This window comes from Lipophrys pholis, assembly GCF_963383615.2.
Source record: "Lipophrys pholis genome assembly, chromosome: 21".
NCBI lineage: Eukaryota > Metazoa > Chordata > Actinopteri > Blenniiformes > Blenniidae > Lipophrys > Lipophrys pholis.
Genome location: NC_137649.1, coordinates 14,352,946 through 14,364,307, shown reverse-complemented (window position 1 = coordinate 14,364,307; position 11,362 = coordinate 14,352,946). Strand labels below are relative to the sequence as shown.

Genomic DNA, 11,362 nt, shown 5'->3' with positions numbered 1-11,362 from the left:
GATCAAAACTGCATCCTCCTTTACTTCTAAGGTAACTCACCTATAAGATACTCTTTGTATATCCACCAATGTTAGTGAGCTGTCTCCCAATTATGACTGGTTTCTGAATTCTCCTCCTTCTTGGTTAGTTAGCGCGTTAGTCCCAACTTGTGTTAGATTCAAAATGAATAAAGGTTCTAATCAAACAGTAAACTACTTTACTTAATTCCAACACTAGAGGTGTTATCAGTCTTCTTATCTATGAATATGTTTCGGGGTTTTTTTAAGCATTGACCTGCACGTTTCTTTTCCACATGTGGTCCCAAATGTTTTTTCAGCAAAAATATTTTGAGCGAAATTGTTGTCTACCTTCATAACTTTCACCAATACTAGAAATTCAGTATAATGTAAATGTAGAGACACATGAGTGCAATCTGCACACATGGAACAGACAAGTAAATATGGGAAACTTGGAGCTGGGTTCCATCTCATGGACATTAAGAATCGTAATGAATTTAAGTTTAATGCAACAGTGAAGCCGGAAATTAAGACTGTGAAGATGCCAGATTACTATCAAAATAAATCTACTGGCACATTGTCAGTGTGTCTATGGAAACGTCATTCCTTCCTGCTGCGCCAATATTAGTTCACTTCCAAGAAATCGTTTGTGTGTTTCTGGTTTTGAAAGGGATCACTGATGGATCAGTTGCTCTTATCGTTCCATCTTGGTATGTAAAACTGGTTAACCCAGTCACATCATTTTACAGTTTGTTCATCTCCACTGATGGGCTTGATGAGCAGCTTTCGCTTTGCTTTAAGGTTTAACTTACTGTAAAGTCCTTTGAAGTAACTAAATGTCAGCACTTTACAGGAACCACTCACATAGTCCCCCCCCCCCCCCAGACGTCTCAGTTACACATATCCTCAAAAGTGACGTCTCAGTGCAACAAGTTATCATCAATAGAATCATTTAAATTTTTTCAATGCAAAGGAGACAAATGCATGTGAACATATGGATAAAAGTTTGAAAGTCCAGAACATTTGTATTTATGTACAGCCACCACAGCGTTCAGGCCCGGCAGTAATAAGTCTTTCTTTTCCCAAAACCCCTGAAATTTCTTGTTTTGGCTTCTTATGCTTCAAAAACTTTTTTTTTTTTTGACTCTTCTCACTCAAACTCGTGTCTGAATGTTAACTAGTCAGTCAATCGTCAATCATATAACAGTGGGGTTCAAATTAAGCCTGCTCAGCATGCGCTCACATACTTTGCTCAGTAGAGACTTCTACCCATCATCCACATCCTATACAACATTTCACCCACCTTGGGGGGGTTTCGCAGGAGCTGGGGCAATCGGTGAAGCAAACAGACACATTCACAACATTTTATGGTCACCAATTCATGTCTAACACACATTTGTAGGTAGCAAGGAGTACCTGAGGAAAACTCATGCACAAAGAGAGCACGCAGTCTCCACACAGCCCGGACTTGAACCTGGGAACTCGTCACTGTGAGGCGAGAGTTAGCGGACCCCCAGTAAACACTTAAAAAGAAATACCAAACTACCAAAAAGACAGACAAATATTTCAAAAAAATACAAAGTATTTTGAAATACAAGAATTTGATTTATAGGCTTGTAAAGGGTGTTAAACAACAAACATATGAATACCTTCTTATACTATATAAATGATAGTCATAATGTTTCTGATGATTAAGGTCATTTTTGGAAGTTTTAAGTATTCTTTTTAAAAACCTTTTTTTTTTTTTCAATGGCTTAACCTTGTAGTAACCCCTGTGCACTGAAACACAACAGGTGGTCATCCTTCTTTGTCCGCTGCAACACAGACAGGTGCTTCCGACTATGGTGGAGACAGATTACTTTTGACTAGGGACAATGGAAGTCCAAAAGAGGAAAAGGAGGTGCGCTTCATGAAAGGACACCTCCAGCTTTGGCCTGGTGGTCTTGTCAAATATACAAGTGCACGGATTCAACCAGTCCATGGGTGGAAAAAGTCCATTTTGCAGTGCAAATACACTCATTCAAACTGTCAGAGGCGTCAGAATACAATAGCCTTTTGATCCATATCAGACTGCATTGTGGAGAAACAGGAAGCGACCCTCTTTGCACAGAGAGGGGGGGGGGGGGGGGGGGGATTTCTGACTGCAATTTAAGGAAGAGAATTAGACTTTAGTTTGAGGGGGAGGGGAGGTCGAGACCACCCTTTGACCACCCTGTGACACAAAAACATCCACCTACTCTCATAGAGCACAGCACAGGTGGAATGTTTCTTGTTTTTCCTCCACCTGCACACTGTTTCTCTCTTTTTTACACTTTCATGCATTCACCGAAGATATTGTGTCTGGGCCGGGGCCCCGGCGGCGTGACAACCCTGACACACTTCAGGCCAAAATCTAAAAGTATCAACACTTGCCCATCTCGCTGAAGACATCTGACTGTTTGATCAGCGGCGGTATCCAAACAATGCGTTTCCTCTTGGACGGAAACATTGCTGTATAATTAAACCTGTCTCGAGGCTCTTATCTGCATACCTGTCGAATGACATGTGGTCAAACTGTGGCGTCACAGAGGAGGGGAACAACATTTACAACAAGCAGCAAGATCCCTTCAACAACAAAACATTCTAAAAATACACACGGCCGCAGGATACATGCTGATAAACTGAAGCAAAGAGCTAATGTTTAAGATCCCAATTTTTTTGCTGAAAAAAAACCCCCTAACTTATCATCATATCTCATTTTGTTCCATTGTGTCCCACCTTCAGGAGCCTGAACCAATCAGTCATTGTGTAAGAGAAGGTGCCAGAGATAATAATGGTCAAATCAGCTGTGATTGATTAAGGGAAGGAGGGAGGGGATGAGGAGGAGGATGAGCAAAAAGAGAAAAAGAGTTGACCTCTCTCCTGTGCTGTCAGATAGATAAGGCCAGTGATTGAGATCCCCAATGGTCTCGGATAACATTTAACTAGAGATGTAACATCGTTCTTTACTCTGCAGAATATTTTCTGTGAGTAAAACAAGATCCATTATACTCTGCTTGTCCTTAATACTGATCATATTCCCACTTAAATAAGGCAAAATAGATTCAAATGGTTGAATGTCTCAACATCAATGTGATTGAAAGATAATAGGTTATTATAGCCTCTAGTTAATAAAAATACAAAATAACACACTCTCATTGTATGAAATTGAAGTTAGAATGAAACTTAATAGAAACGAAAAAGTGAGACATACAGTATTCAACTGTAAGTGTTATAAATATAAAGTACAATGAAGTTTAAACAAATGTTTTATTTAAATTATGGTAAAATAAGATTGTGCTTTATGTTTTTGAGATGCGCTACAGAAAGAAAACAACAACAAAAACAAGAATAAAAAAAAAAAAAATGGTATTTTGGAGCTGTATTCCCCCTAGTGGCGTTTCGGGTTAAGTCTTGATCCAAGGTTTTTACAACTGTCTTTGGACCAGAGACCGGTGCTTTCTGAACATGATGAAAATCTGTCAGAAAACATACACAAACAGAAGTCTATGTTTTGGAAAAAAATATCATTTTCTCCCAAGGTAGAAAAGGAAAACTTTCACAGGAGTTGGACCAAATAGACTCAGTATATAATACCGATTAGACCTGACTTTATATCCTCGTATTTGTGCTCTGTGTGACTCTATCTTCTAGTCCAGAGCTGTTTGGCATATTAAGGCCTGGGCAGCATTTATGGCTCTTCAGCTCTGCATGAACAGAGTGCCACTAGGAAATCCTGAATCAAATGAAAATGACTCTATTTGAGGCATACATTATCAGCAAGTTATTTTCTTTCTTTATTACATCTAAAATGGTCACATTTTTCATGTCATTGGCCATTATTACATTATTGGTTGTGTCTAGCAGCTTATAGCAGAGCAAGCAGATGTTACCTCCCAAATGTGGTGTTTCACAGTGGGGAAAAAAGATGGATAATGAGGAAATATAGATTTTATTTACTTACACCAGAAAAAGATAATCATGATTTCCAAACAAAGACTGTGAAAAAGTGATGCAGAGCAACAGTATCTCACAAAAAACATGTAAAAAAATGCTTTCTATTATAAAACAATTGTTATTGAGCAAAACTGAAGTTAGCTTATGTCTTGACCTTAATGGCAGTGTTTATTTTTCATGTGGCCCTAGGGGAACATTTTTTGCCCACCCCTGTTCTAGTCAACGAGATGGTTTGAGGAGCTGTTCTGTTCCTTTGTCTTTGTTGGTGTTCTTAACTTATACAATTTGTCATTAAAAGAAAATCCTGTGAGGGCAAAATGGACAAAATCAGCTGGACTTTTTACAACCATGCTTCCCTGTGTCCTTTAATGACAATGTTTTTACTTGGCGTATGTGAAAAAGAGAGTAAAAAATACTACTTGAATTGTATAACATTTGCAGCTTGAACTGCAAAATACTATTTTTATGTGACGATCAAATAACCACTGCTTCAACGCACCGCGCGGCCTCCTTGGGTGTCTTCTCATGCCTGTCCCACAGAGGGCGGTGTGACATTCAACGAGGACCCGGACAGCAGCGGTGAACTCTCTTTTTGTGAGCAGCTCCTTCCTCTCCGGCACTGTCATCCTCGGAGCTTCACGTTAATGATTTACAGGATTCACAGACTCTTCTCAAACCCGCTGCTTCGCTCCTTCACTCAACTTCACTCCCTGCGCAGTCCACGAAAGCTGACTTCCAGAATGTCCTTCCAATACCCGCAGGCGTACCGCGACGAGGCGGTTGTAAGTGAGCGTGCTAAGTAGCCTAGCATGCCAATGACGCTTAATCATTCATTAAAACGGGCGTTTGCTTTGTTAGCTCGCTAGTTAGCTTAGCCGCATCTAACGGTCCAGGCTGACTATGTTGACAAATGAGGGAAGTTATCTAGTTTTTAATCGTATCTAGCGTTTCCGATGCTGCGTGGTGAGCTATGCAGCTCAGATTTGACTTTAACAGTTCGTGAGATGAAGTGTGTTTTACTGCTGCCACACCTTGGAGCCGCTTCACATCTTAAATAACTTGTCACTACTGTCTGCAGCTCGATGTCTATCACGGCAACAAAGTGCCGGATCCCTACAGCTGGCTGGAGGATCCGGACAGCGAAAAGACACAGGTAAGCCTTAGCATTGTTTTCATTAGGATGCCCTGAATCTGTTGCCTCGTTCTTTGGGTGTTATTGTTGGATTTTGTTTATTCATGTCGCCATAGTAAGTGTATATTAACATTTTGAATTAGAATTCGATGCTTTGCTGTCCGTACTGCAGAATCTGTCATAGTGGCACCACTAATACTCTCAGATCACACTTGTTCCTGCTGTTGAGACTCATCTCATTGATATAAGAGACAGTTTCAGAAAACCTAGATTGCTCGATGCTCTTGATGTTGATGAGTAAAATCTGGACTGTCCACTGAAGTGGTTTTATTGTTCAAAAGTATCACTCGGTGTGTCTGCTTCTCGTGCAAATGATCTCTACCAATGTGTAAAATGACAATGTGTTTGGTATTGTTTCTTTTTTTTCCCCACCAGGCCTTTGTTACTGCCCAGAACCAGCTTACGTTGCCGTATTTAGAGCGCTGTGAAGTGCGAGATCTCTTCAAGGAGCGCATGACTGAACTGTATGATTATCCCAAGTACAGCTGCCCTTTCAAGAGGGGAAGCAGGTGAGACATGCAGCCAAATCTGTTCGGGAAAGCTGGTTTTGATTTTCTGTCTCAATTACAAGTCTAATTGTAGCCAACGAAATGGTGAGCCCCCCCCCCTTTCTCGTTATTGCAGGTACTTTCACTTCTACAACACAGGCCTGCAGAACCAGAGTGTGATGTATTTGCAGGAGAGCCTGGATGCTGAGCCCACAGTCTTCTTAGATCCAAACACGTTTTCTGATGATGGGACAGTAGCACTGCGGGGTATGTAGTAACGGCAATAACTTGTTTCACCTATGTGTATTTCTCCCTCTGTTTTTAGTTTATTATTAGTGCTCCTTTTTAAAAAACAAAGTTTGAAAGAGTTTTAGCTGTACAGCCTCATCTTATCTTAAAAAACTGTCAGAGACAGATTCTTCAGATGGTACTTGAAATGGTAATATCACCCAGGTTTTGAATGTTCATTCCTCAAAATAACCTTCTCTAAATACTTTGAATTTATAACATCAACTCCTGTGAATTGATCAATATCGACTGTGTCACTTTAAGGCTATGCATTCTCTGAGGACGGGGAGTACCTGGCATATGGCACCAGTGCCAGTGGCTCCGACTGGGTGGAGATCCGCTTCCTGCGTGTGGAAGGTGCCGTGCCTTTGGAAGATCGCCTGGAGCGAGTCAAGTTTAGCTGCATGTCCTGGACTCATGATGGAAAGGGCCTTTTCTATAACTCTTATCCCGACCAGGAAGGCAAAAGTGACGGTAAGGCACTGATAAACCTGCAATGGTTTCCTTAGAAAACAATCAAACTATTTTGTCAGGTTTAGTTCACAAGCTTTCATGGATGTTATGGAGTTATTCAATTCAGAGCTTTTCCCAATTTATCTGTTTTTAGTTTGTATCCCTTATAATAAAGTATTTTTTGCCAAGTTGACAGTACAATTCGTTGCTTCTTTCAGGGACTGAGACCTCCACCAACCTCTATCAGAAGTTGTATTTTCATGTTTTGGGGACGTCACAGTCCGAGGACGTCTTGTGCGCCGAGTTTCCCGACCACCCCAAGTGGATGAGTGGGGCTGAGGTATGCCTGAAGCATTTTCTTTTCTTTCTATTTGTCCCTAGAGTGGATAGCTTTATCCGAATGCATGCGTCATCTGATCATTTGTTCAGGATCTGTGATTGTGTGTGCATTGCAGGTGTCAGACGATGGACGTTATGTGCTGCTCTCTATCAGAGAAGGCTGCGATCCTGTCAACAGGCTGTGGTATTGTGATCTCAAGATCACTCCCGGGGGCATTACAGGTATGATACCAATGTTTGTGGATATTATATGGGAACAGTATGTTTCCTCTTGCAGCTTAAAAGAGGTGTTATTTATTTATATATTTTTGCACCCTTTCATGTATTTCTAGGACTTTTGCCATGGGTGAAGTTAATCGACAACTTTGATGCCGAGTATGAATATGTGACCAACGAGGGCACCTTGTTCACTTTCAAGACGAATTTAGACGCCCCGCGTTACAGACTCATCAACATCGACTTTGCTTCGCCTGATCAGGGCAACTGGAAGGAGCTCATCCCTCAGCACGACAAGGATGTTATTGGTGAGCAGTTCTAACACTTTTGAATTATTGAGGTGTTTATTTTTTTGCACCAAATCCGAAAAATCACCTTCCTCACTGTCGGTGTTTTCTTTGTGATGTTGTTCCCGCAGTGTTCGCCACCTGTACATTCTCCAGCTATCTGTTTGTGTGTTTTCTTCACGACGTGAAGAATGTGTTGAAGATGTACCGCCTGAGCTCAGGAGAGGAGCTGAGGACTTTCAGTCTGGACGTTGGCTCCATTGTGGGCTTCACAGGGCGGAAACGGGACTCTGAGATCTTCTACTATTTCACCTCTTTCCTATCCCCAGGTAACAAAACGTCAGCCTTTCCGTGGGAGAATCTACATCTGACGTTATTCCTGCATGTTAAGATGCATTTTTAATTTGTTTTGCTCAGACTATGAACTTAATCAAACTCCAATTACATAAAGAAAACAACTATATTTTAAGCACCTACATCAGCTAAAAATATAATCAAACTATCTTTATAACGAGAAAGTTCAGTTTTTCTGACAAATATTTTAAATACTCGAATAGGAATTAAAAAGAAAACGTGTTTTATTAATGTTTACTGGAAAAGTCCGTTCTCTAAAGCCTGTAGAATTAAGCATTAAATAAAATGCTTTCTCTCTCCTCCACCTAGCCATCATCTACCATTGTGACCTAACGAAGGAGCCGCTGCAGCCCCACATCTTCAGAGAGGTCACCGTCAAGGGCTTCAACCCCTCCGACTACCAGACCACACAGGTAATTCCACCTGAAGGTCAATTTCATTCTTCTTTGTGGTCGATTTTCATTTGCGTTTGACTCGTGCCATTGATACTAAACTTCAGATATTTGAATAAATAGAACTTTTAAAGGGTTTTAAAGGATGGGTCTCTTTGGGGCTTTTCGTGATGCTTTCACTTTCCCCATTTAAGTCTTTTGCCGGTGTTGAGATGTGAATCAGTGGTTTTTTTGTTTGGCAGGCTGATCTGTTGTATGAAAAACTGAATTAAAAGGAAAATAAAAAGTCTGAATTGGCAGAGCAAATAAGGGTTTACTTCTCATGTTTCTCAAAGACATTTAAATACAGCATGAGGTAAGCTGCACGGCAGACGGCCATCTTGGATGGGTCCTTGTCTTGCCTCCAGTGCGTTCACTTCTATGGAGGAAAGAGGTCGAAAAAGCCTAATTTCTTTCATGTACTAAAGCAACCGTGTGTCTTCTGTTTGTAAGAATCCAAACTACATGAACTTGAAAAGCCCGGCCAGTAATGTAAACAGGTTTTGAAGCATTAATGACAAGACACAACAGAATCATAATGAAATTTGTTGTGAACTGTTTCAATATTCAAGCTTTTATCATTATGGATTCATCATTGCAGCCCTGGTTTAGAGAACTCCTGGTTTGTCTATTTACAAATTGTTGTGCTTCAGTACTTGAAGCTTCAAATGCCTAAATACTTTCAAGCGGCTACAATATGTTATGTATTAAAGCCAAATCCTAATATATTCTTAATGATCTTGATATGACAAGTAACTCAGTCATGAGAAAAACCAATCTGAGATGTGTATGACACAAGAAAATTCTTCTGTTTGGAAATATCAAACATACTTAAAGTCAAATACGGTATCTCTATTACTTTCCGAAACTCCAAACTGCTTTTATGTTTGTTAGTACCCTAAAACTTCAAATTTTAGATCCTACATCCACACAAACTCTTAACAAACTAAGCTTATGTAAACTTTATTCATCTTGAGCTCTTTATAATTTATTGTCTGTTGTTCCCTTTTACTCAGATCTTCTATCCCTCCAAAGACGGCACACAGATCCCCATGTTCATTGTTCACAAGAAGGGCATCAAACTCGACGGCTCCCACCCTGGTTTTCTGTACGGCTACGGGGGCTTCAACATCTCCATCACACCGAGCTACAGCGTCTCCAGACTCATCTTCGTGCGGCACCTGGGCGGAGTTCTGGCTGTGGCCAACATCAGGGGAGGGGGAGAGTACGGCGAGACCTGGCACAAAGGTGGGCGGGGGCTTGAAACACGATTCCTGGCCGAAACATTCAGACACACGTGCACCGTCAGCTCTTGGTTTTAATCCTTTCCATTCTTCTCTTCAGCTGGCATGCTGGCAAACAAGCAGAACTGCTTCACAGACTTCCAGTGTGCGGCGGAGTATCTCGTCAAAGAGGGATACACTTCTCCCTCCAAACTCACTATAAACGGAGGCTCCAACGGCGGCCTGCTTGTCGGTATGTAAACAACAACAACGCAGACTGCAGGTTTTCAGTTTCAGCACGTAGCTGCAGTCCGTGCCGTGTCTGACCGTGTGCTCCTCGCCCAGCGGCCTGCGTGAACCAGCGGCCCGAGCTGTTCGGCTGTGCCGTCGCTCAGGTGGGCGTCATGGACATGCTGAAGTTCCACAAGTTCACCATCGGACACGCCTGGACCACGGACTTCGGCTGCTCGGAGGACGAGGAGCAGTTTGAGTGGCTCATCAAGTAGGTGCTTTTGGTGACTGAGTCTAGATTTTGATTCGTGCTTCGCATCTCGATCTCTTCTGTCACACATGGGGTTTGTTTACCTTCAGCAGCTGACTGAAAAGATTCCTCACAGGTCTGTGGTATTTAGTAATGTGTAACACGGGAAAAGGAATCCATTTCTTTATTTAGTTTCTTTAAAGATGAGAAATGCAAGATTATTAAATGGAATTGTGTAATTTGACTCAGTGTAATCTGAGAGCAGGAAATTGCTAAACAAGTATGATTAGAAGCTTTTTGGAGCTCATGATGTTTATTCCGACCAGGAACTGAATGTGGCTTCATTTTATTGTTTGTAACTATCAGACCAAAGAAGCTCGCTGACTCTTGTTTCTGACTCCTCCTCTCCGACAGATACTCCCCCCTCCATAACATCCGCATCCCAGAAGGCAACGGGGTTCAGTACCCGGCGGTCCTCCTGCTGACGGGGGACCACGACGACCGCGTCGTGCCTCTCCACTCCCTCAAATACATCGCCACCCTGCAGAACATCGTGGGCCGCAGCTCCAAGCAGACAAATCCTCTCTTCATCCTGGTGGACACGAAGTCGGGACACGGCGCCGGGAAGCCCACCAGCAAGGTCATCCAGGAAGTGGCCGACACCTACGCCTTCATCGCCCGCTGTCTCAACATCTCCTGGGTCAAATAGAGTGCCGCTGACGCGTGTGTTGAACGGTTGTTTCTTCTGTTCTGCACACAGATTATCTTTAAAATGCAGCTCATCCCATCTGGTGACATTTTCTTCACAACACCAACACTTAATAACAGGGTGGTTTAACATGGCCACTTTTACCGTCTGGTTTTTTATTTTATTTTTTTTTGTAATGCACCAAGCTGTTCTGTCTCCACAGTGTGGCGAGCCTGTTACTGGAGCTCGCAGCACTCAACTCACTTACTGTCGGCCATGTTTGTAGTTCTATGTAAAGGCAGGGACTGCAATGAATGGAGGGAGTAAACAACAAATCAGCCGTTGAAGTCATGAGGTGAAAATGGTTTATTTAGGAAATGAAATAGTGTGTCCCAGGATTTCCAGCTCGATAGATCTTATTTATTTCTTGTTCGTGCAAACAATGCAGGTTATTGGCTGGAGGTCATGTACAATTCTCACACTACAGTATTGTGGAAACGTCCACTGCATGTGGACAGTGTTGCTGGAGAAACTTGCAAAAAAATAGTGTTTAGTGTGTGTGAGAGTGAATGTGTGTATGTCAGTCCCAATGTTATTTTCAGACTGAAGATTTCTACCTCTTGACTTGTTCTGATTGTTTACCTTTCAAAAGGGAGACAAACATAATGCCACAATTACAATAAACAACTTTTTAAACTGACTTTGTTCCTCTCTTTTTGCTCAGTAGTTTGATGATGTCTGAACTCGTGGAGGTGCTCCTGATGGTGAGGATGGTGTTGTGATCCCTCACAGCCATAAAAACATTTCCCATCATTGCTGCAAATCTTTTCTCTTCTGATTAGTCTAAATGATGGAACAAAGGAATAAAATGCCTCTCCATTGAAAGCATCTTCACAAACACTTAATTATTCAATATTCAACTGATGAAATCAGGGAAAACGTCATTCATC

General features: G+C 41.8%; 1 protein-coding gene across 1 annotated transcript; it reads left to right on the top strand.

The window, feature by feature from the left end:
• The first annotated feature begins 4,611 nt into the window (after positions 1–4,611).
• prep (prolyl endopeptidase) lies at positions 4,612–11,111 on the top strand. The gene is made up of 14 exons (XM_080490221.1): positions 4,612–4,754; positions 5,051–5,125; positions 5,540–5,673; positions 5,789–5,919; positions 6,205–6,414; positions 6,612–6,733; positions 6,849–6,954; positions 7,065–7,256; positions 7,367–7,564; positions 7,899–8,002; positions 9,037–9,268; positions 9,365–9,496; positions 9,589–9,745; positions 10,139–11,111. Exons 1-14 carry the CDS (start codon positions 4,617–4,619, stop codon positions 10,431–10,433), a joined length of 2,226 nt encoding a protein of 741 aa, XP_080346347.1. The 5' UTR covers positions 4,612–4,616; the 3' UTR covers positions 10,434–11,111.
• The last annotated feature ends 251 nt before the right edge of the window (positions 11,112–11,362 follow it).

Excerpts from the sequence above, each read along its gene's own strand:
- prep (XM_080490221.1), top strand. The coding sequence starts at position 4,617 with ATGATTTACAGGATTCACAGACTCTTCTCAAACCCGCTGCTTCGCTCC. Across the intron at positions 5,126-5,539 it reads CGGACAGCGAAAAGACACAG|GCCTTTGTTACTGCCCAGAA; the intron begins GTAAGCCTTAGC and ends TTTCCCCACCAG. Across the intron at positions 9,497-9,588 it reads CAACGGCGGCCTGCTTGTCG|CGGCCTGCGTGAACCAGCGG; the intron begins GTATGTAAACAA and ends CTCCTCGCCCAG.